Below are 22003 nucleotides of genomic sequence, written 5' to 3' on the forward strand. Positions count from 1 at the left end.
CTGGGTCTCGTCACAGTGGTGAACACCTTTGGGAATCATGCATTTTCTGGTTTAATATACATGATGTTTCCGACCAGTCATTGAACAAGGTTATTTGTATTGCTTTATCTTTCAAGAAATCTTCAATGATTTTATGTAAGAAAAGGAAACACTTTGTTGGAAGAGAATTTTTATATCACTCAACTGAGTCAAAATGTGTTTTCATAACCAACAACCGATTGTTTGCACAGTGGTAGCTTATACCCTCAACATTTTTCAGTCAAATATGTGACGGTAAAGAGAAAATCCACTGTAGAACATCACTGTGGAATGAAGTAGAAAAGGGGGAACTGGAAGGAAGAGGGTATCCTGTTGGTATAAACCCAAAGGGATAGTTCTCAGGAAAGCTCTTTTCTTCCCAGGACATCAGGAACTAATCTATGTTATAAACTTCCTGCTACCACTACTGACTGCTTCCCAGTCAATGTTTTCTTTCTAGCTTAGTTAGTGCTAAAACAGAATATTGTCTCAGAGCTTCTTTCCTACCTCTCCCTGAAGCAAGTGTATAATAGACCTTTGGAGATCAAAAAGTTTGTTGTTTTTTAACCAACAGCAGTAATGACAAGCAACCCCTTTTTAACATTGGGGAACAAAAACAGGGGAAGATGTAAAAAGCTCCTCATATTTACTTTAAAAGACCAACCACTCTATTATTGTCTTTTGCCTATTTAGATATGTTAGAGAAAAGTTATATAGAAGCACAAATTTGGCATTTAGATACTAAAGGGGTGAAATAAAAAGTATTTCTAGTTCAGCAGAAATGGAGATAGTAGTTTATTCTTGTGATATTATCAATACCAAAAAAGGCTGTCTTGTAAAGGACAACAGAGGCACTCTACCACCCTGGTCTGGAGACCACCTTAACAAGACACTCCAATTCATCACTTTAAATCTCTCAGCCCCTCTAAAGCACTGTGATCAAGAGCGACAGACCTTAATTCGATAAACTTTTATTAACCATGGCTATATAGTGCTGGGAACATAAAAATAAAAATGAAATAATTGTCTTTAAGGAACTTAATTCTTTACATACTTTCGGAGGTGAGGGAAGTGAAGGAAATAATATAGACACAGGTAAGAAAAGACAAGGAGAAAAGCATTAACAGTGGGTCAGGCACATCTTTGCACCAGAGGTAACAGCCTGGCTGAGATTTCAGAGCCAGATATTCTAAAAGGCAGACATGATCAGGAAATGTACCCCAAGCAAGGAGGCCAGCTTTTGGTAAGGCACCAGGACAAGGGATGGAATGTCAAGTTTGGAGAAGAGCTAGGAATACACAGTTTGGTTACAACAGATTGTGTGTATGTGTTGGGGGTGGGGAAGGAGGGTGAAGTGAAATAAATCAAGGAAGGGAAATGGGAGTCAAGATTGCAGAGGGCTTGAAATGCCAAGATGAGGAGTCTGTAATTTTATCTTACAAAAATAAGTAGCTGTTGAAGATTTTAAAGCTCTAGTTAGACCCAGGTTTAAGGAACATGAATTTGATAGCTAGGTGGAGAGCAAGATTGCCTCTCTCACCAGATAATCCTTCTATCTGCCACTACTGACAATCCTTGACCAGCAATCCCTTGCCCTGGCCTAACGGGTGAGCAAACTGCAACCTTCTGTTCCGGACTCACCATAGTTTCGATTCACACCATCTTTGTGGATATACCAGCCTTACAGTCATTGTTCTTCCTTTCTCAAGGAGTTTGGTCTGTAGCTCAGTTTAACCTACTCTGTGGAGACTACAATGTTGATGTGGATGACTTCTGGAACACCAACCCTATGGCGCATCCAAGTCAAAGTGCTCAACTCTGGTTCTATTTCTCTACCCTACCCTGGCCACTTCCATGCCATCTTTACCATCTCATCCAGTCCAATTCTTCCTTTGCCCACTTTATCATCCTTGTTCTTGCCTTTTCCCTCTCTTCACAGTTATGACCTATTTAGCTAGCCACTGACCCTTGACTCTCTTTCTTTTCCCTACCCTTTCTTATAATGTTTCTGTGCATTGACCCTGGACCCCCTGTCTCCCCAATCCCATTCCTTCCTTTCCCTTGTTTTGAAGATGAAGCTATTAACTGTGCTAGCTGGGCCCACTAACAGTCCCCAATTGTGCCCCTATGTATCTTCATCTTCCCTGCCAACTTTCCCCTTCAGCAGTTCACTCAGCAGCTGGGGGTGTGTGTGTGCCATAATACATAATACACAGAGTGCTAGGTCTGGGGTCAGGAAGATGTAAATTCAAATAAAAACTCAGACACTTACCAGTGTGACTCTGGGCAAGTCACTTAATCTCTGCCTCAATTTCCTTACCTGTAAAATGGGGGTCATAACCTCCCATGGTTGTTGTGAGGATCCAACGAGATATCGTAAAGCACTCTGCATAGTGCCTGGCATATGGGAGGCATTTAATAAATGCTTTCTTCCCTTCCCATAACAAAGACATTTAATTTATGGAGAAATTTGCTCCTCTAGCCTGAGCTCCCTCTTCTTCACCTCAAGACTACCATCTAGACTTTCATTCCTTCTGTCTAGGGGAGTGGGTGGGGCAGAAGAGAAAGAAAGTAGATTTTTTCTAACTGAAAAAGTATATCATTAAAAAAGAGAATGAGAACTACTGAAAGGGTAGTCTTAGTTAAAGGATGAAGACAGAAAGCAGATCGCAGAGACTCTGAGGAACAAGTAGAGAGATCCATTTCAAATGGTAAGAAATTTAGACAGATCCTCTCCATTTAGAACCTTTCCCCTGCCTAGGGTCTGGCTTGTGCTAGGCCTGTGGGAGCCGGGGTGGAGCGGACACCGAGTCCCCAATGACGAGGGTGCCATATACTGGACGCCAGATTTCTCTGGACAATCGGCTCAGGTGGTACCTAGAAAGGTGGCTCTCAGCCACATTCTCGAGCACAGCTTTTGGTTCCTTAGTTTGGGGTTAAGGTGTGTGCTGCTCCCCAGCCCCCATCAGCCCTGGAATACAAAGTGGGACTACAGGCTCAGCAGTACACCCCCCCCCTTCTCCCCCTGCTTCCTGCAACTCTCACTCTCACTAATGGCTCTGCCTCAAGATGCACGAATTTTTCTCAGCCTACACCTGATTAATTCAGTCTTTCAATGGGGTGTCTCAGTGGAATCTGATGTCCAAGCACTTGGGCATGCTCTGCTTCCTAGGCGGCCAGTGTCCTGCTCTTTCTCCCTATGAAATGGCTAAAGGGCAAAAAGAAGAGGAAGAAGCAGAAGCGAAGTTCCAGGAGATGGGGGCTGAGGTGGGCGCAGGGTGGTCAGAAGCGACAGTCTGCAACCGTGGCTGCGCAGGAGGGAGCCTTCCATGATGGGGCTGATACATGGCAAAAAAGTTCTTGCTTAGGAAATGGAGGATTGGCTGAAGAACTGGGGATACAAAATGCCGAGTCGAGAGGTTCTGAATTGGAGGACTGGGTGAGGTGCGTCCAGGGCTCAAGCTCCTCAAGGGGGTGATGCTGGGCTTAACAGAGTCCCCAAGATTTTATACAGTTTTCCTGGCATGGACATCTTCCAACTTTAGTCACTAAGCTTCTGTTGGGAAGCGGAATGATAGAAGCCATAGTACGGCTTTGTACTTGGGGAGCCGGGGGGGCTGAGGGAGAAGAGTTCGGGGAAGGCGGCCAAGCTTCCTTTGTCCCCTGCTCAATGGCTAGTATCTGGCACCGGAAGTGGCTCAGACCCCAGAAGTCTGATTGCTCAATAAACTCTTTTCCCATCTTCATCATACCACCAGGACATGTAACTTGATGCTTATAGGACTAACTTACTATATAACAGATATTATAACTGATGCCCTTTACATTAGGAACATCTTTTATATATCGTATGCCGCTTTACACCACTTTCAAAGAAGCTGATAGATAACTCCAGGGGGATTTAATGGTCTAGAGAAGCAACGGGTGTGGGTGGATGATAGGATGGGGGACGGAGTGACGTCTTTCAATGAATACTTACAATGATAATAGTAACAATGATGATGACAGTCAGCATTTATAGGTCTTTAAGGTTTTCAAAGTACTATACAAATATTTTATCATTTTATTCTTATAGCTCTAGGAGCCTAATGCTATCATCATTATCTTCATCTCCATTTTATAGATGAGGAAACTGAGTCTAAGTGACTTGCCCAGGGTCATGCAGTTAGTAAATGTCTGAGACCAGATTTGAACTCTGGATTTCTGAACCTGCACTATTCTCTGAGTCACTTAGCTGTCCCATATTTAGTATTTATTAAGTCCCTTCAATAGTACTAGAGATACAAAATATGAAAAAATAACCCCTGACCTTAAGCTTAAGAAGTTTACAGTGTATTATTAAAGAAAGATAAGATATATATAAATGAAAATGACACAAGGTCAAATTTTAAGAAGTTTTACTGATGCCTTTTGTTTTTACATACGTGCTTTCTTGATACTGTAACCTAGTCAACAGTTAAGCACCCCCTACTGTCCAGCAGCTTATGGCACTTCTTGGTTCCTTAATTCCCCACCTCTTCTTACAAGAAGAGGGATGGGTATTTATTTCCTCTTTTGGAACTACCACTGGCTATTCAAGGTGGTTGTAACTTTGAACTCTGAAATTCCATTGTCAGCCCATTTCCTCATTCTGTCTGCCCATCCCAAACCCTGTTTTATGTCCACATGGTGACTAAAGATCCCTTGACCTGCCAATTTCCCCCCAGGCCATCACCCTGGTGCTAGCTACCCTTGCCTCCTTCCCCAATCTTAGCTCTTTGGTCCAGTTCATTTCTATACTGTTCTCTTGAGTCCCTTACTTCCCATCATATCATTGATCTTGCCCTGATAAGCCTCAGACTTAGATCACCCTCACTATCTGCTCCCTCTGCTCCTAGGCATTTGTTGAATGGTGGTGGAGAAATCATGCAACTGTCTTCTTGCCTGGGTTCACTACATATTTATGCTCCATAACCTTCAAACCAAGTTCTCCGTGCTATATAGCAACTTTTTTACACCTTTCTAATTAACTCATTAACTCACTCCCCACAGTGGCTCTTTCAAACCTTTTCATCTCTCCCCAAACTTTCTATATTTTACTGAATAAAAAAAACAAAAACAAAAAATGAAGGCCATTGATGAGACCTTCATCTTCTCCCCTTCCTCACCTCACTTATCATCCTGATGCCTTTTGCCCCTGCCTCTTCCTTCACCCTGACTCACATGAAGAGGTGGCTCTTCTCTTTGCCAAATTTGCCAACCCCTCTACATGCACAAGTGGCCCTCCTTGATCCCAGATTTCTCCAGCAGACTGCTTTCTCTATTCTCCTCATTCTCTGCCTTATTTTTGATTTCTCTCTGCCTATACACATGTTTATATCTCCCCAACTATTAAAAAAAACCTCACTTGATGCAGCTGTCTCCTCTATTGCCCCATGTCTCTCCTGCCTTCTCTAGTTAAATTCTTTGAGAAAGTCATTACAACAAGTGCCTCCACACTCTCCTTAACTCTCTGGATTCTGGCTTCTAGTCTCATCATTTAACCTAGACTCTTTTATCCAAAGTTACTAACCATCTCTTATTTGCCAAATCCAGTGGCCTTTTCTTAATCCTCACACAGTCAACCATCACCTTCTTCTTGAAATTGTCTTCTTTCTAGGCTTCTGAGTCAATTGTTCTTTCCTGGTCTCCTCCTACCTCTCTGCCCCTTATCAGTCTTCTCTGATGAATCTTCATCCAGCTTGTGTCTGCTAACCATTTTAGGCCTTTGCCTCTTCTCCCTCTATATTCTTTTACCTAGAGATCTCATCAGCTCCCTTGGATTCAATGATCATCTCATCTCTATGATGATTCTCAAATGCCATCCCCCCCACCCCTCCAACTCTAGGGACTTTTTTTTTTTAACACCTCTGTGATCAAATACAAATTTCTCTGGCATTCAAAGCTTTTCATAACCTATTCTCCCTCCCTCTACCTTTCCAGGTCTCTTACACCTCATCCTGTCCCAAGTATCTTACACTCCAGTGACACTGACCTACTGGCTGTTTTATGAACAAGACTCTCCATCTCCTAACTTAAGGGTATTTTCTCTGGCTGTCTTCTGCATGGAATTCTCTTCTTCCTCACCTCATTCTCCTGGCTTCCTTCAAGCCTCAGGTAAAATCCTGCCTTTCTTAAACCTCAGTTCCAGTGCCTTCCCTCTGCTAATTACTTCTGATTGATATTTATGTAGCTTATTGGCACACAGTTATTTCTGCACATTGTCTTGGTCATTAGGTTGTGAGGTACTTAAGGGCAGAGGCCATCATTTATCTTTATTTGCATTTTTAGCCCTTCGCACAGTGTCTGGTACCCAGTGGATGCTTAATAAACACTTAATAAGTGCAGTGACTGACTGTAGCAAGATTCTGAGTAGAAAGAATGGAGGTAGAGAAACTAATTAGGGAGATGCTATTACACATAAAGCAGGAAGTGACAAGGGTCTTTAGAGATTTAGAAGTAAAAGAAAATTATCTACGTCTGAAATATCATGGATAGCATTAGTAGACTATGGCTATGGGTTAATAAATGGGAATGGAGGGCTGAAAATGATTTCCGAAGTGTAAGCCTGAGAGTCTTTATTAGTGATGGAGAAGCCGGACAATCCTTATGTAACAATGGGGATTCTTTCCATGTATGGCCATTGAGGTCTTTATGGTTCTCTGATAATTTGAGGAAATAGGTGTGTCGGTCTCAACAAATGGCATCCATTATCCCTTTTAAGAAACAAGAATGACTGTGATCCTTCCATCTTTAATACTCTGCCCTTATCCCAGCTTCTACATCTGAATCAACTCTGCCAACACTGAACTGGCATTTCTACTTTCTGTGGTCAGCTATCTTCCCTGGCATTCTGTGTGACCCCTCTAGGAGGCATTCATCCTCAGCTTGTGCTCTCTGCCCTGCAGACCCAGATGTTCAACATCTTCCCAGGCCATAGTATCTGACCCAGATTTCAAAGATGGGCCACAGAGCCATGCCCATTTGAATCTCAGAATGGTGACGATCTCCCATGTAAAGGATCACAATGCCAAAGATAAAAAGGTCCTTGAAGGTCATCTGGGACACCTCCCCCCCCACGTATATATTCATTCATTCATTCTCTCTCTCAACCATATTCTCTGCAACAAAAGTAGATTGCATTTTCAACAACTTCAGGGGAAAATCATAATTAAATAAATTCCATTTAGGTTAGATGGGGATTGTATGTCTAATTCAAAGAACAATGTTTTCCAATCTTAGATAAAACTAAGTGGTTCAAAGAACCTTTATTTAATCCATTCAACTTTGGGTCAATCCTTGCCTTGGCCATCCCCATCTAGTATGCCACCACTACACCGGCATGGGCAGCATAAGCACCTTAGTATCTACCTTGCTACCAAGTGCCAATCTGCATCCCATCAAATTTCCATTGGACACAGGGAACAACAACCAGATCAGCATTACAATTTCATACAAGGAAAACATCTATTGGCATACAGACTGAAATACATTCTCAATTCCTTTATACTTGGAGCATGCAAACATGAACTTACCCCTCAATACCCAAATGGCGCCATCTATACTTCCACTTTTAAGAAAAATTTCTGCTGCTACATTAACAATTTGGCATCGTGATGCTAATTTCTCAGGGCCAGCAAGTCCTTTTAAACTTGTGAAATGGATTTTCAGCTCATGCAGTTTATCAAGCACCTTCTTTCCCTAGAGCAAAAACAAAGAAAACAAACTAACTTGATTCAATGTCTGAGTTATCTAGAACTTTACTATCTTTAGCATTGGATCACTTTTAAGGTGTTTCAACAGTAACTAGTTGTTCAATTAGAGGGCAGATTTAGCCACTCAAATAACAAAAAAGCCAAAATAACCATGTTTTATCAAAATTTGCCTTTTAAAAATCAATTCAGATAAAGGTCTACTAAAAGAGAAACACAGCTCAAGTTAGGCTTTTAGATTATCTGTGTTTCTTATTTACCATTGATTGTCCATTTACCATTGATTTTAAAGAAATCTAGATAACAACAAGAAAATCTGTATCCTGGTTTTTCCCTACCATATAGAATTAAAAATATTGCCAAATTGAACCATTAAAAAAATTCATCTTTCCTGCTCTTATGGAGGCATATAAATTCTAAAAAGTCCTTTAATATAGTGCCCATTCTTGTGAGGGGATCTCAAAGATGGTTAGGTGTCAATATGAGGGACCTAGAATACTTTGAACTATATAGAAATCCCTCAAAGCTACACAGTACAACAACTTATCTATGGAAAGCCACATAATATTGTCACACCGATTAACCTCTTGGAGCTCCACAGAGGACAGACCTCAAGAATTGTATTCAACTGAGTAAACACAATATCAATTACCAGAGGTAAATAGGGTACAAAGAAATGTAAGACAGTCCTGGATCTTGAGGGGTTCAGTCTAGTGGACAAGTTATCGATAGAACTGGAATCATCATTAGGAAGGGGACTAAATTATGGGGGGGGGGACTAGGAAAAGCTTTCTGTTGAAGGTGGGATTTTGGCTGGGACTTGAAGAAAGCCAGGAAACAGTTATTTCTTAATCAAGAATCAAATATCAAAATAAATAGACAAATTTAATCATTTTATGGAAACTACATAAAGTTCTATTAAAAATATTTTGATGGGGCAGCTGAGTGGCTCAGTGGATTGAAAGTCAGGCCAAGAGATGGGAGGCCCTGGGTTCAAATTTGGTCTCAGATGCTTCCTAGCTGTGTGATGCTGGACAAGTTACGAAACCTCTATTATCTAGCCCATACCACTCTTCTGTCTTGGAAGCAGTACACTGTATTGGTTCTAAGACAGAAGGTAAGCATTTAAAAAATATTCTTAATAATAGAGGTTCTTAAAATATTACTGAAGTAGGCAGAATTTTAGTCGTGAAAGGTAATTGGAGGGAACTCAAAGACTAACCTCAGGAATAGATTCTTTAACATTGGTTTTATAAAGGAAATATAATTACTTCTGTGTTTAATAACAATAACACATAGCATTTACATGTGCTTGAAGGTCTTTAAAATGCTTTACATATATATACATATATATATATAGTCTCTTTTAGAGGTAGGTGCTATTTTTTTCTTCACATTTTATAGAAATAAATAACTTGTTTAGGGTCACATAGCTACTAAGTATATGAGGAAGGATTTGAATTCTGATTTACCATAATGCATGGCAATTTAGACAGTACAAAATAACCTTATTGGAGAAGGCAATGGTACAAAATACATTATAGCACCTAGCCAGGGAAGGTCACTCTCTTTCTTACTTTTTTTTCTTTAGACTATTTCTCCTTAGTGTCTTGTATTCTGTGACATGAATACTGAGGTTCTTTTTTGTCCCAAAGGGTAGGCTTCCATTTCTTAAGGATTTATGGAGGCTGATATTATAATAAGCACAGTTAGCAGGTTAAGGACAACATAAAAGCAGGCCTTACATTCCGATTCCCAAAGTCAATTTTTTAACACCAAGATATGTGTTGGGTAGGTTTTAAGGGGAAATATAATTATCCTATACTCACTCAGACCAAGCCCAGCTAACTGTCATTACCTCACAAGAAAAGTAACACGTTAGAAATGACTTTACTAAACTTCTATGTCCCTCATACATTGGGTTAAGATTCTAAGGCTGAGCAGACGGGCCTTTAAAACAGCTATGATTTATGTCATGTTATGGAAGTATTGTTTCTTCTGACCTTTTTACATCCCTGGTCTCCAACTCATCACCTATCTGCCTGGACTATATTTTTGTCTCCCATAAATAGTATAGATTTTGGGCTTGAAAATTATTAATTATCTAAAATTTTTAAATGGACACAATTCATCCCCAAAACAAAATAGTTCCCCATCCCCTCCAATGAAATACCTTAGACCACTGTAGTAGTTTGTGATAAAAGTAGATTACACTGATCCCAATTCTTCCCAGTAAAGTCTTATCAATCTCACTGTTTTGGGGATCTTTGCTAACTGAAAAGTAAATAGTTATAATATAACAATGGAAATAGCAACTTAACATGCATAAACTATATTAAAATAATATCTTGAAGTCATCATTTTAATATTTTATAGTAATCAACATATGATCTCAAGTAAGGTCAAATTATGTGAGGCTTCATATTTTCTCTGTTTATTGGGGACTTAAATCAGGAAGAAACAATTCTCATTCTCATCCCAATTCACCAGCACCACTGCTGCTACTTCAAATGATAAGGAAAAAAACAAGGTTTATGAAACAGTGGAGATTAGAATGCCAGAATCTTTGATTTAAATGCAGTCATTCATGTAATTTGCATGTAATTTAGTTTATAAAATGCACTTTTAGGTAACACATGTCATTTAAAGAAGTAATGTCTGCAGGTAGGAGTTAGCTGTGTAGCAAGTGGGCTTCCTCTTCATTTTAAGTCATCGAAAGGGTCCCACCAGCTCTTCCTCTGGTCTCACTAAGACTGAGAGCTAATGTCTGCACCACCTAGTTCTCAAGAGACCACAATGGCCAACTTTTACCTGTATCAGCAAATTCACAAAAAGGAATTCCTTGTCTTTCTTCCTTGTAATCTTTTGTTAATGCGTTAGCAATGTAAGCTGAAAATCTCTCAAGATCTGCAAATTTTTCACAACCTATTTTTACATTAATGTAAAAATTTCCCAGGCTAGTCCAATCACCTTTTTCTTTACAATGCTGTTAAGAGATGATAGAAAAAAATGATTACATAACAAATAATTACAAAACCAAATAAAACCTTTAATAAGCATTTCAACTCTATGCTAAGTTAAGGCGCACCTCTCTTTTCTGAATATAATAAATCCTCATGAATTCAGGAGTTAATTAGAATTCATAATAATTTAGTTGCCCATTTAAATGTTCAACTTCTTATGAACTCAATAATGATACCATCCATCCTGAATGGCAAGATGGGATGGGTTTCATAGAACTAGGGTTTTGGCATAGTAATATATATGTAAACTGCTAAAACTTTACTACTTTAAAATATTTATATTTTCCCATGACTTGGGCTTTATGAATTTAAAAAAAAAGTGGTTTCTGCCCCAAATTCCAAATATACAAGATTGTATTGATATATCCTTAGAAAATTGGCTGCAAAACACATTTCTGCAAACAGAATCCTATTTTCCCACTCATTTCTATTATGTAACTAGAATACATTATTACAGAAAAAATGTTGCCCAAAGACATAAGAATGACCTTTAAGTGTGAAGTAAATATTTATAGTAGGTATTTTTAGAGAAGAATATACTTACTGATAAAATATTAGTTTGCTATAAAATCTATATTGAAAAAAATGTGCTAAAGGTCACAATTCCTATTCTACATACAAGATCTGAATTGATATACTTTTATTTAGTGATACAAGTGTGTACTAAAAATGCTGCCCTCACATTGTGATACATTCCTAATTTGAAGAATGTAAGTAGTGAGTAGATAGAGTGCCAGGATGGAGTCAGGAAGATGAGTTCAAATCAGGCCTCAGATACTTATTAGTTGTGTGATATTGGGCAAACTGCTACTCTGGTTTCCCTCAGTTCCCTTATCTGTTGAAGGAGCTGAAGAAGGAAATGGCAAATCATTTTAGGGTCTTTTCCAAGGAAACCCCAAATGGGGTCCATGAAGTATAGGTCATGACTTAAGCAACTGAACAATAACAAAACTCCTACTTTAATATTGTTCAGTTGATCATCCATTTAAAATGTTTATAATATTGTTCCCACAGAGCAGTTGTGTTGTGTGATACTTCATTTAATGTTCCATTTTCACAGTATCAATGAAAAACCTTAGGTGGTATATACTGATTAAAATCATCACCATGTAAGTAACACCAACTCCGCTTTATTCACACAATTACTAAATCAATGGCTAGGTCACCTAAACGAAAACAATCTAGAACCTGAAGCTTAGAAAATGCCCACCAACTATTATCTTTAATAGATTACATTTTCAAGTTAAAATGCATTTTATTTTATCAAATTAAAAAAAAAACACAAAAAAACAAGAAACCTAGATGATACAGAAATGAGTGTTAAAATTCTTAAGTATGTTCCAAAACAATTATTTAAATTTGGTTTGCTAAAAATTTGATGATTCTTCCCTGATTTCCAAAATTTTTAAGATAAAGCTACAATTGGGGGCAGCTGGGTAGCTCAGTGGATTGAGAACCAGGCCTAGAGACGGGAGGTCCTAGGTTCAAATCTGGCCTCAGCCACTTCCTAGCTGTGTGACCCTGGGCAAGTCACTTGACCCCCATTGCCTAGCCCTTACCACTCTTCTGCCTTGGAGCCAATACACAGTATTGACTCCAAGACGGAAGGTAAGGGTTTAAAAAAAAAAAAAAAAAGATAAAGCTACAATTAAACAATTTCTTTGCATTTTTGTTGTATGTTGTTTTTAGACAAATTGCATATTTTCTACTCAAAGATCCTAAATGTATAGGTTACTTACCTCTATTTCAGTAATTGCTGAATTTAAGTCAGAGAGCCAATTCTTTTTAAACTGTCTCACCCGTAACCTTTAACAGTGGGAAAAGGCAAATTACTCTTATGCTCACTAATGAGAGTCATTAATATCTTGGCCACAAGATTTTCAAGAAGTTTACATGTGTTTCACCTTTAACAAATTTCAAGCTACTACAGAAGTTCCTAATCTCTAAAAATCATTCTAACCAGTAATTTCCAGATCCAGGGGTTTTAAGAAATATTTTTTCTGAGTCATCAGAAAATTTCAAACTAAAATTTATTTCAAATATATCATAGCATTTGTTATTACAGAATAATCCTGAAAATTGTCACAGGGAAGAAAGAGGCAATAATGGCAAAAAAGGTAGGTGTTAATCACTTAAAAATGGTGATTTCCTAAGTCTTCAGTTATGCAAATAGAATGGTTTTCAGTTATCTGCTGGGGGTGGGGGAGTGGGGGTGTTAAGGATCACAGCAGATTAGAAATCTACAGGGAAACTGCTGACAGAAAGGAGAGGGGCTCAAGGTGGAGAGTAAGATGTCTGTTTTTGGATAGGCCAATGGAGGAATTGGCTTTGTACATGTGTTTTGTTTTCCTAGTTTTCTTGCCTCACCTTGGGGGACCGGGAGAGAGTCGATGCTTAACTGAAAATCTCTTAAAAAGGAAGCTCTGAATAAGTATGGGGTTACCCTTCTGCCCATCAGTGTCTCTTGACCATCTGGTGCTACCTCAACGGAAGCCTGATTTGTATATATTAGGGAAAAGTTCTTTTTACATCTGGCTGGCAGCATTCCTTGGGCTCTAAGGGTGTGGGACAGTCTCTTCAAGACCTAAACCAGGACACTGGTTCAAATGAGGCTGAGTGAATGACCCAGTGGCGATGATACCTGTATCACTACTGTCTGCTGATAAGGAAAACAAACTAAAATCCCTTGACTTACGAGGGGGCTACGTTCTAAAAGTTTATTACTTAGTCACTTGTTGAGAACTCAGAAAATTTTTCCTTTAGAAACATGAATGTTGTTTGTAATGGCTATGCTATTCTTTCTTTCTCAACAAGGGGATGGAGAAGAGGTAGGAAGGAAGAAAGATAACAGATTTTGGTTGAATGAGAAAAATAAAATTTAACCAAAAAACCAAAAACAATCTAAGAATGTTTGGTATTTCGGGCAGCATATAAAAGCCTCTTTATAGAATCAAAGAAGACCATACCTGGAACAGACTTTCCTTTCTTCACATGTACAGGAAGAGTTTGAATCAGGTTATCTGTAAAGCTACTACAGGTCTCTAATACCACTACTTAAGATTATAGGACCAGGGCTATACCTCTAAAATAATGCAAACTGGCAAAGAAGACTGGAGCATTGCTGCCAAAATATGGTGTTTTGGGGACCAGAAAGGTTATTTAGTTAGGATAGAGAATGTCAGGTGAGGAAGTATCCTTTGCTCCTGCTCTGTACAGTTACAGGGAGAGGCCTTCGACCCAGAGTTGAGAGATCTACTGGGGGTCCTACAGCCAGTCTGGGCCTGAGGGCCTATGGACACCTTTTCTTTTGGACTTTGCCTGAGGCCAGCTCTGTATCCCCTGCAACTCAATGCTTCTCATTACAAAAGTAAAACAAACAAAAAAAACCCCACCTGAATGAGGATTTTAAAAACAGAACATCATCAATGAAGTCTGAAAAAAGTTTAATTGAGATGAAGAGATAAAAGGAAGATTTATGGCAATTCTGGAGGTGTTATTTAGATACTCACATGGATTTGAGTGTAAGCCAACCTAGACTAAAAGTAAAAAGTGTCTAAACTGTGAAGTGGTAGGAAACGGAAGAAAACTGGGAAGGTAAATGTGTAAAATTCCAATGAGAGAAAAAAATGGAGGTGGTGGAGGAGGAGTCTCGAGGATCAAAGAACTGTCAAAGCAGCTTGCTAGCTAAGGGCACACAGAATGGCTGTCTGATGTGGCTTTAGTGGAGGTAGACAAAGGCAGTATGTGACTGACTTTCTTAATTTGTATGTGTGCCATTTGGCCAGGTCCTGAGTATGAGGCTTACTTGTATAATATAATAAATGTTTTGTGATCAACTACAATTTTGTGTTGTTGTCTTAACTTCTGAATTTATTTCCAAACCTGAAATAAAGACATTTTTGGTATTTTAATATGAACAACTTTCTCACCTGGATTTCATTTCTAGGACAGCGTTTATTTCTTGTTTGGAAGCCTGTACTTGGTATAAGAGCTTAATGAGATAGTTAAAATGTTCAGAGTCAAGAATCATCCCAGCTTCTACAAGCTGTAAAGGAGGAAGAGAAAAAAAATGTTTACAATACTTTCTCCTGCAAACACTGAGACAAAATGTAAGTATTCAGCTATTCTTTTCCTTCAGCTATTAAATATCACAGTTTTAGAGAATTTTTAAAAAATTGCCAAAAAGAATGAGGATGGAGCCTACTGGGATCAGGAAAGAATTAGCCAAAAAATACAGTATGTAATCAGAGAAATACTATTTGCAGGCAGAGGAGAAGTGGTTAATAGGTTTAAAAATCTAGTCATAAAGATGCTGATGTAAACAAAGCCACTTTGAAAACAATGTGATCATTAAAAAGTATGTTAAGGGTGTGTGAGCAAGCTTACACACAGTATGGGTAAGTTTAAGTCTTCCCTCTCTAATCTCTTTCTTCTAACTCATTAAGGAGAAGTGCCACTTTCTTCTGTGAGAAAAGGCAAGACTCTTCTACATGAATTTAAAAAAAAATCCTTACCTTTTGCCTCAGAATTGATATTAAGAATCAATGTTGAGACAAAAGACCAGTAAGGGATAGGTAATGGGGGTTAAATGACTTGTCCATAAGACAGCTAAAAAGTGTCTTGAGACCAGACTTGAACCCAGGTCCTCCAGATTCCAGACCTGATGCTCTATCCACTGTGCTACCTGGCTGCCCCTATACATGTATTCTTGAACCCATTCTATTCTATCTGCTCCACATTACCCCCTAAAGACACTCTCTTTCACTAATCTTCAATCAAGATTCTTTAAGTGTAATTTTTGTCTAATCCTCATTTCTCTATCTTTTCCATAAAAGTATGAGATACAATATCAAATGCTTTGCTAATGTCTGGAGTTTGATCTGCTGACATATGAATTTAGTAATCCTGATTAAAAAAGGAACTAAAATTAGTCTGGCACAATCTAATCTTCATTAGGTTGTACTCTTTCAGCAATTACCACTTCCTTTCTAGATCTAATCTTTTCTTTAATGATCACAACTAGGATTTTCCCTGGAATTGCAGTCAAGCTCACTGGTCTACAGTTTGCTATTAGTTCTTTCCTTTTTTTGAAAAATCAGCAAATGACCTGGTTCAGGTAACCTAAAATTCATCAAAGGTAACTTGAAGTTCTCTTATGCCTCATTGCTCATCCCGAGTTTCAATGCCCTCTAGGTTAATCATTTATCCAGACATACACTCATAGCCACAGAGAAGACCCACTATCTTTCCTCTTTTCCCTCCAGATTTTACTTTGTAGCTCCAACAAATTGCACCTCTCACCGGGTCTACAAAAGATGCCTCCATATTGATTTTCCTGCTTTCAGGCTAGTCATCCATCCCTTCTTTCCAGAAATGTAACTCTCCTATTTAAGTTGGCACTGGCTGGCCTAACTGCCTCTAGGGCAAAATCTGGCCCTCCCACCCCCCACTGCCATTTCCCAATCTGTCCCTCAACCACCTTTCCAGACTAATTTCATATTACTTGACTCAGTACCTTATATTACAGCCAATCTTTGGACTTGACATTCTAGCCTCTCATTTCTGCTGCTTGGAACAGGTTGTCCTGAGGGCCTCTCTCTCACTTGTTTCTCTCAGAACCCCTCAGGTTCCACTTCCTACAGAAAGCCCTTCACTAGCTGTTAGATCTTCCAGTGCTCTATCCACTGCTGCTACCTCACTACCTACGCTAGGCCCAATAAACCAGACTTGGCAGAGACCTGAGTTCAAATTTAGCCTTAGACACTTACTAGTTCTGTGACTCTGGGCAAGTTACTCAAAGGGGATGATAACAGCACCTATACTCCAGAGGTTGCTGTGAAGATCAAATGAGTTGATTTTTGTAAAGTGCTCAGCCCATAGTAGGTACTTTATAGATGCTTGTTTCCCTCCTTTTGTCCCCTTTCAAACTGTCTTATATTTCCTTATCCATATAACATGTATCATCCTAGATGAACACAGAGACACTCCATATTTTTCTTTTTCTCAGGGCCAGGAGTTGCTTAATAAACATGTCTTAAAATTAAAAAGAAAAAAGTGGAAGAGAACAGTCATACCTTGCAAAATATCTCAATGAGAGTTGGCACAGCATTCCTTAAGTTCATAGATGCCACATGCTCAAATACTTTGATTAATACTTTTAGAGCAGGCTGGATAAAACAAAAAAAAAGATGCACACTCATTTTCACAATTTCTTCTCTTTCAGGATACTTTTGCTTTCTCAAATTAATTCAGGCTGAAAATTCACTTGTTCTCTAGGAGGTATTTAATAAACATAAACATCAAGCCACTAAATTATGCAAACATGCATTATGAAACAACATTCACTTAGTGAAAAAAACTTTCAAAGGTATTTCTCAGTTACTTACCAACATTTTGACCATTATGCTGATATTCACTACCTGAAACACTTCTTTCAATAAGCAGTGCTTGAGTAAAGAAATCAGAAGGTCATTTAGCACTTGTGATTCAAAATGGACCCCAGGAGGAAACTTTCTGTAGTACTCCATAAATAGGTTTACTGAAATGTAAGATTTAGATGATATAAGTTTAAGACACTGTTATTCTTTGATTAAACACAATTCATCAATTTTTATTAAAAAGATACAAAACAAGAGGCTGTTCGTTGGCTTAGTGGATTGAGAGTCAGGCTCAGAGACTGGAGGTCTTGGTTTTAAAATTGGTCTCAGACACTTCCTAATTGTGTCATTTAACTCCCACTGTTTAGCCCTTACAACACTTCTGCTTTAGAACCAATACACAGTATTAATTCTAAGATAGAAGGTGAGTTTTTAAATTAAGAAAGAGGAAACCAAGTCCCACAGAGCTCCATAGAAACCAACTTGTCCCCAAAGTCACATACATAAACAACAGAGCTGGGATAACTGACTCTATAGGCTATATTCCTTATATTACATTACTGATGCTAACTTAGAATGAGAGAAATCTCAAATAATTTTCATAGCAACCAATAATGACAGTGTTTACAGGGCAAAGCACGTTACAAGTATCACTCAAAGATAAGTAAATTGAGGCCCACAGAGCTAGCAAATATTGGAGAAACAATTGGAATTCAGTGCTTGAGTAAAGACTCATGTACAACACTAGCCACTCAGGCACTGTCATAAAAAATGAATGAGCACAAAAAGCAGAAAGTCTTGAAAGTATTAACAAAGACATTAACATTAACTCAAACTTTTTTTTTTTTTAAAGCAATCTTGGAGGGGAAAAAAGAAGCTCAGAGTTGGAAGAAGCGTGGGCTAATGATAACAGGGGATGCTCAGGTCTTATTAGGTTCTTGTCTCTGTCTTTGTATTGGAAAGGAGAGAATACAAAGAGTTAATCAGGACTTGAAGAGCAGTAAGCTGTAGAGCCTAAAGTACTGGCCCGGGAGTCAAGAAGACTCAAGTCCAAGTCCTGCTAGCTCTGTGACCATGGGCAAATTATTTAATCACTTAAGGCTACTGGGTACTCTTAAGACTCTCAGTTACATATGGGCCATTGACTTGAATTGGACAGAACTTCCATACCAATATATTCCACATTACAATGAAACCAAACAAAACACATTTATTAAGCAACATGCTCTGTGCCAAGCAAGGGCAAAGAATGAAACAATCTCTAATCATAAGAAGTTTGCATTCTAGATACACATCTATAACCTGCCACTCAATCATGCAAAAAATGGAGAAATGGATGCCCAAGGCAAAGAGCTGGAGAGTCCCTAGGAGAAGCACCCGATGACTGTAAACCACCTGGCCTAGATCAACTACGAATAGGTAGTGAATATATCACGATATATTCACAGATGTGATTGTTGAGCCACTGTCAGTAATCTTAGGAAGAGATCCTAGAGGACAGGGAAAAAGGGTATGGACAGATTCAGAGGCAGCAGAAATGGAACCAGTAGATAGGGAGATAGTTCAGATTAAGAAGGTGATCAAAGTGGCAAACTACAAGAGGAAATAGAGGATATGAGATTAGGATGTGAAGAAAGGGATCAGTCTTGATAAAGAAAAGTTGGAAAACATAACTTACATTGGTTAAAAGAGTTAGAATTCAAACAGGTCAAATAGAACTTGGCAGGCTACTCTAAAAGGTGACATGTAATAGGGATAAATGCAATGTGCTATACTGGGGTTAACAAAAATCAACTTCGTCCCTATAGATGGGGATTGAGGGGTGTTCCAAACGAATCCATCTATATGCATCCTGGACAAAGTTATATGCAAATGGCTGTGACAGGATGGGATCAGCTTTGACCTGGAAGAGATCAGTCTGTATTTTTCTAAAAATGCTCATCTTTAAACTAAGAAATATTCTTCTAATGATTCTATATATAGCCATGAATCACAGAATAACTCAAAGGTCTATGATGGACAGAAGCAGTGGGTACATCATGATATGATAAAAATTTGCATATAATTAGTTGAACAGCAGATCTCTGAAGGTATAAAGGAATGGAAAAGACAGAAAACGAGAGTACAGAGGAACAGATTAACTGAACGATATATGAACATCTCTGGCATGCAAAATAAAATGTCTGCAGCATGTTGGGTTGGTCTTGTATAGATTTATGGTAAAACACGGATAAAAAAACATCAAGGGACTGCAATTAGAATCTTGACGTGAGTACCCTTGTCAAGGAATTTAAATGTTGAAGTGTGCAAAGACAGAAGACTATATCCTAATACACAGTGGAAAAGATTTTCAACAAATTGAAATAAAGTTTTAAAAAATTGTTAACCATTCTCTCAATGTCTTCAAGTTCTTCAGGTAAACAGTTTTACCGAATTCTTCTGCAATGCTCCAGAGCCACAATATCCTGCCTGTGATCTGTGATTCATCTCTTATGTTCTTCACTCTATTTTTACACAGCTGTCAGTGAGGGTCCTTGAACTCAGGTCTGACCAATTCACTCCCCTGCTCAGATGGGAGTGACTCCCTACTATGTCTAGGCCCAAATACAAATTCTTCAACATATTCACAATTTAGTTTCTACTTCTCTTTCCAGGTTCCTTCTGTAGCAATGGATATTTGTGACATGCTGCTCACTCTCCTTGCTGAATTCTATAGTTCAAATTCCTCTTATAATTCATCACACGTAACCACTGTCCTCTCTGTTGAATTCTCCATGACTGGAATGTTTTCTCCCATTTTACCACCTTTTAGAATCCCTTGTTTCCTCCAAAAAGTCACTCCAACTGGAACCTCCTATATAAGGCCTTTTTTAAGCTTCCAATTTCTAGTGCCTACCTGGTCCCTGAACTACCTTTATTTGACCTATATTACATGTATCTATGCTGTCTTCTCTGATATAGGGCAGGAGCTGTTTCATTTGTCTTTATATCTCCAGCACCCAACACGGTGTCTGGTACAAGTAGGCACTTAATGCCAGTATCTTGTAATGTCACTAGTGAAGAAGGAAAAAAAAAGAACACCACTGTTCTCTTGCTAGGTATCAAGTCCAATATTAGTGGAGGCTTTCTGGCTTTTGATCTGATAGGCTTGGTATTTTCTTATTTTTATTTTAATAGTTGTTAATAGTATTTTCATTTCAAGAAAACATGTTAAAATCAGAAAAATAAAACTTTGACTAGAATTGTCTGAGGTTTGTAGTTGAGAATGGCATTCTGTGGAACATGTAAAATTTTCATGAAGATAAACCTTAAAGATTGCCACTTAATGGTACCAAACCACTAGGCAACTATATTCTGCTTAACAAAACAGGACTTTCTTTTAAGAATTTCCTTGAGTTGAGGGAATAATTCATTGTAGAACTCAGAAACTATAGCATCACACTGGAAAACTCCTACACACCCACATATTTCCCTTCTTTGGGTAATGTTATTGTTACAGGAAAGTCCTGTTCAAAGTTAGGTGGCTCTTCTGCAGGAGTCAACCAGAAAAGCTCTCCCAAGCTCTATTAGAGGAACTTCCCTACTCTGCCCAAACTTATTTAGCATGTTATCAATAATGAGAAGTTTCTCCCACTCCCAAAAGAGTGAAAGTCCCCCTCTCCACCCCAATATAGTGTGCTTGCTCCAAGACGACAGTATTATTTCCTTCAAGGTCACAAGCAGAGTTTTGATGCAATTCTCCTCTAATCTCAATCTTATTTGTCAACCACTTCTAAAGACAGGTTTTGGACTATACCTTTGGTTACCCCTACTTATCCATTTGATCCTTTAGTAGTTGTGACAGAAAAAAAACCCAAGTAACTTTTCCTAGGTCCTAGCCTCTATCACCACAGGGCACTTTGCTGCCATGGAGTCTCTGCTCACTAATTCCTTCCATATTGTCCTGGTGAATCTAGCTCTTTTGTTTTTCCTCAATACTGTGGATAATAATGAGCATTATTCCTCTCACAAAACAAAAAGTCTGAGAAAGGGAAAACAGATCTGTGGAGAGCTTGAGATAAGATCCAGATAAGACTGAGCACTTTCAGAGGAAACTAGAGACATTTCTAGAGTGCTCTATTATGAGCATGAATGACAGTGGAACCATCATTTTTTTTAATTGTAACACTTTAGTATCTAATATTCTATATGAAGAATCATACAGAAGATAAAGTTTAGAAAAAGCAGCTGCACCAAACCAAGGGTACAGAGAACTGTGCTGGAGGAGACCGTTTGGTAAGGATTCTTGTTCTAGATCCCACATAGCAAATGGCCAACTCTATCTACCTGGTTCCAGTTATACTTCATATTCTACCTCAACCATATTTTTTGGAGGAGGCAGGGCATATCTATCCTGCCTGAAGCTGACCTTTCTAGACTACTGGGACCTGGTCATTTATCCTTTTGTAAATGGATATCCTACTCCCTTTTCCTTTTCAGATAGAATTATAATCAGATCAGTATTCCCCTGTACCTGGAAAGAACATGCCAATTACTTCCTCATTCCCCAAACAAAATCCCCTTCCTTGGCCACCTCTTCTCTATGTTGTCTTCTACTATTAGAATGTAAACTACTTGAGAGCAGGGATGGTATTTGTATTGCTGATGTTTGGCACATAGTAGATGCTTAATATTTTTTATTCATTTATTCATGGTTTAAAACAAAAAATGTCACAGAAAGTACTGCCACAAAAAAATTTGAGAAGACATCAGTAAGTGCTGACTCAAAGTCTACACTCTCCTTAACCATAAAATTTTTTTGTGAATGCTCTATTCTTGTACCAAAGTAACTTTTAACAAAAATAGAAGGGTGAAG

The 22003-nt window shown here is 38.6% G+C and overlaps 1 protein-coding gene across 4 annotated transcripts in view; it reads right to left on the reverse strand.

Annotated features, from left to right (window-relative positions):
• The window catches only part of TOPAZ1 (testis and ovary specific TOPAZ 1), an 84847-nt gene that overhangs the window by 14488 nt on the left and 48356 nt on the right, over positions 1 to 22003 (reverse strand). For all 4 annotated transcript variants that reach the window (XM_056800400.1, XM_056800398.1, XM_056800399.1 and 1 more), the window contains exons 10-16: positions 17158 to 17309; positions 16846 to 16938; positions 14701 to 14816; positions 12511 to 12577; positions 10560 to 10734; positions 9922 to 10022; positions 7572 to 7737 (exon numbers count right to left, since the gene is read on the reverse strand). In XM_056800400.1, the coding sequence (XP_056656378.1) occupies positions 7572 to 7737; positions 9922 to 10022; positions 10560 to 10734; positions 12511 to 12577; positions 14701 to 14816; positions 16846 to 16938; positions 17158 to 17309 (870 nt within the window). The remainder of the gene's footprint in view (positions 1 to 7571; positions 7738 to 9921; positions 10023 to 10559; positions 10735 to 12510; positions 12578 to 14700; positions 14817 to 16845; positions 16939 to 17157; positions 17310 to 22003) is intronic.

The sequence above is a fragment of the Monodelphis domestica genome, chromosome 5, assembly GCF_027887165.1.
Source record: "Monodelphis domestica isolate mMonDom1 chromosome 5, mMonDom1.pri, whole genome shotgun sequence".
In the NCBI taxonomy this organism is placed as follows: Eukaryota; Metazoa; Chordata; class Mammalia; order Didelphimorphia; family Didelphidae; genus Monodelphis; species Monodelphis domestica.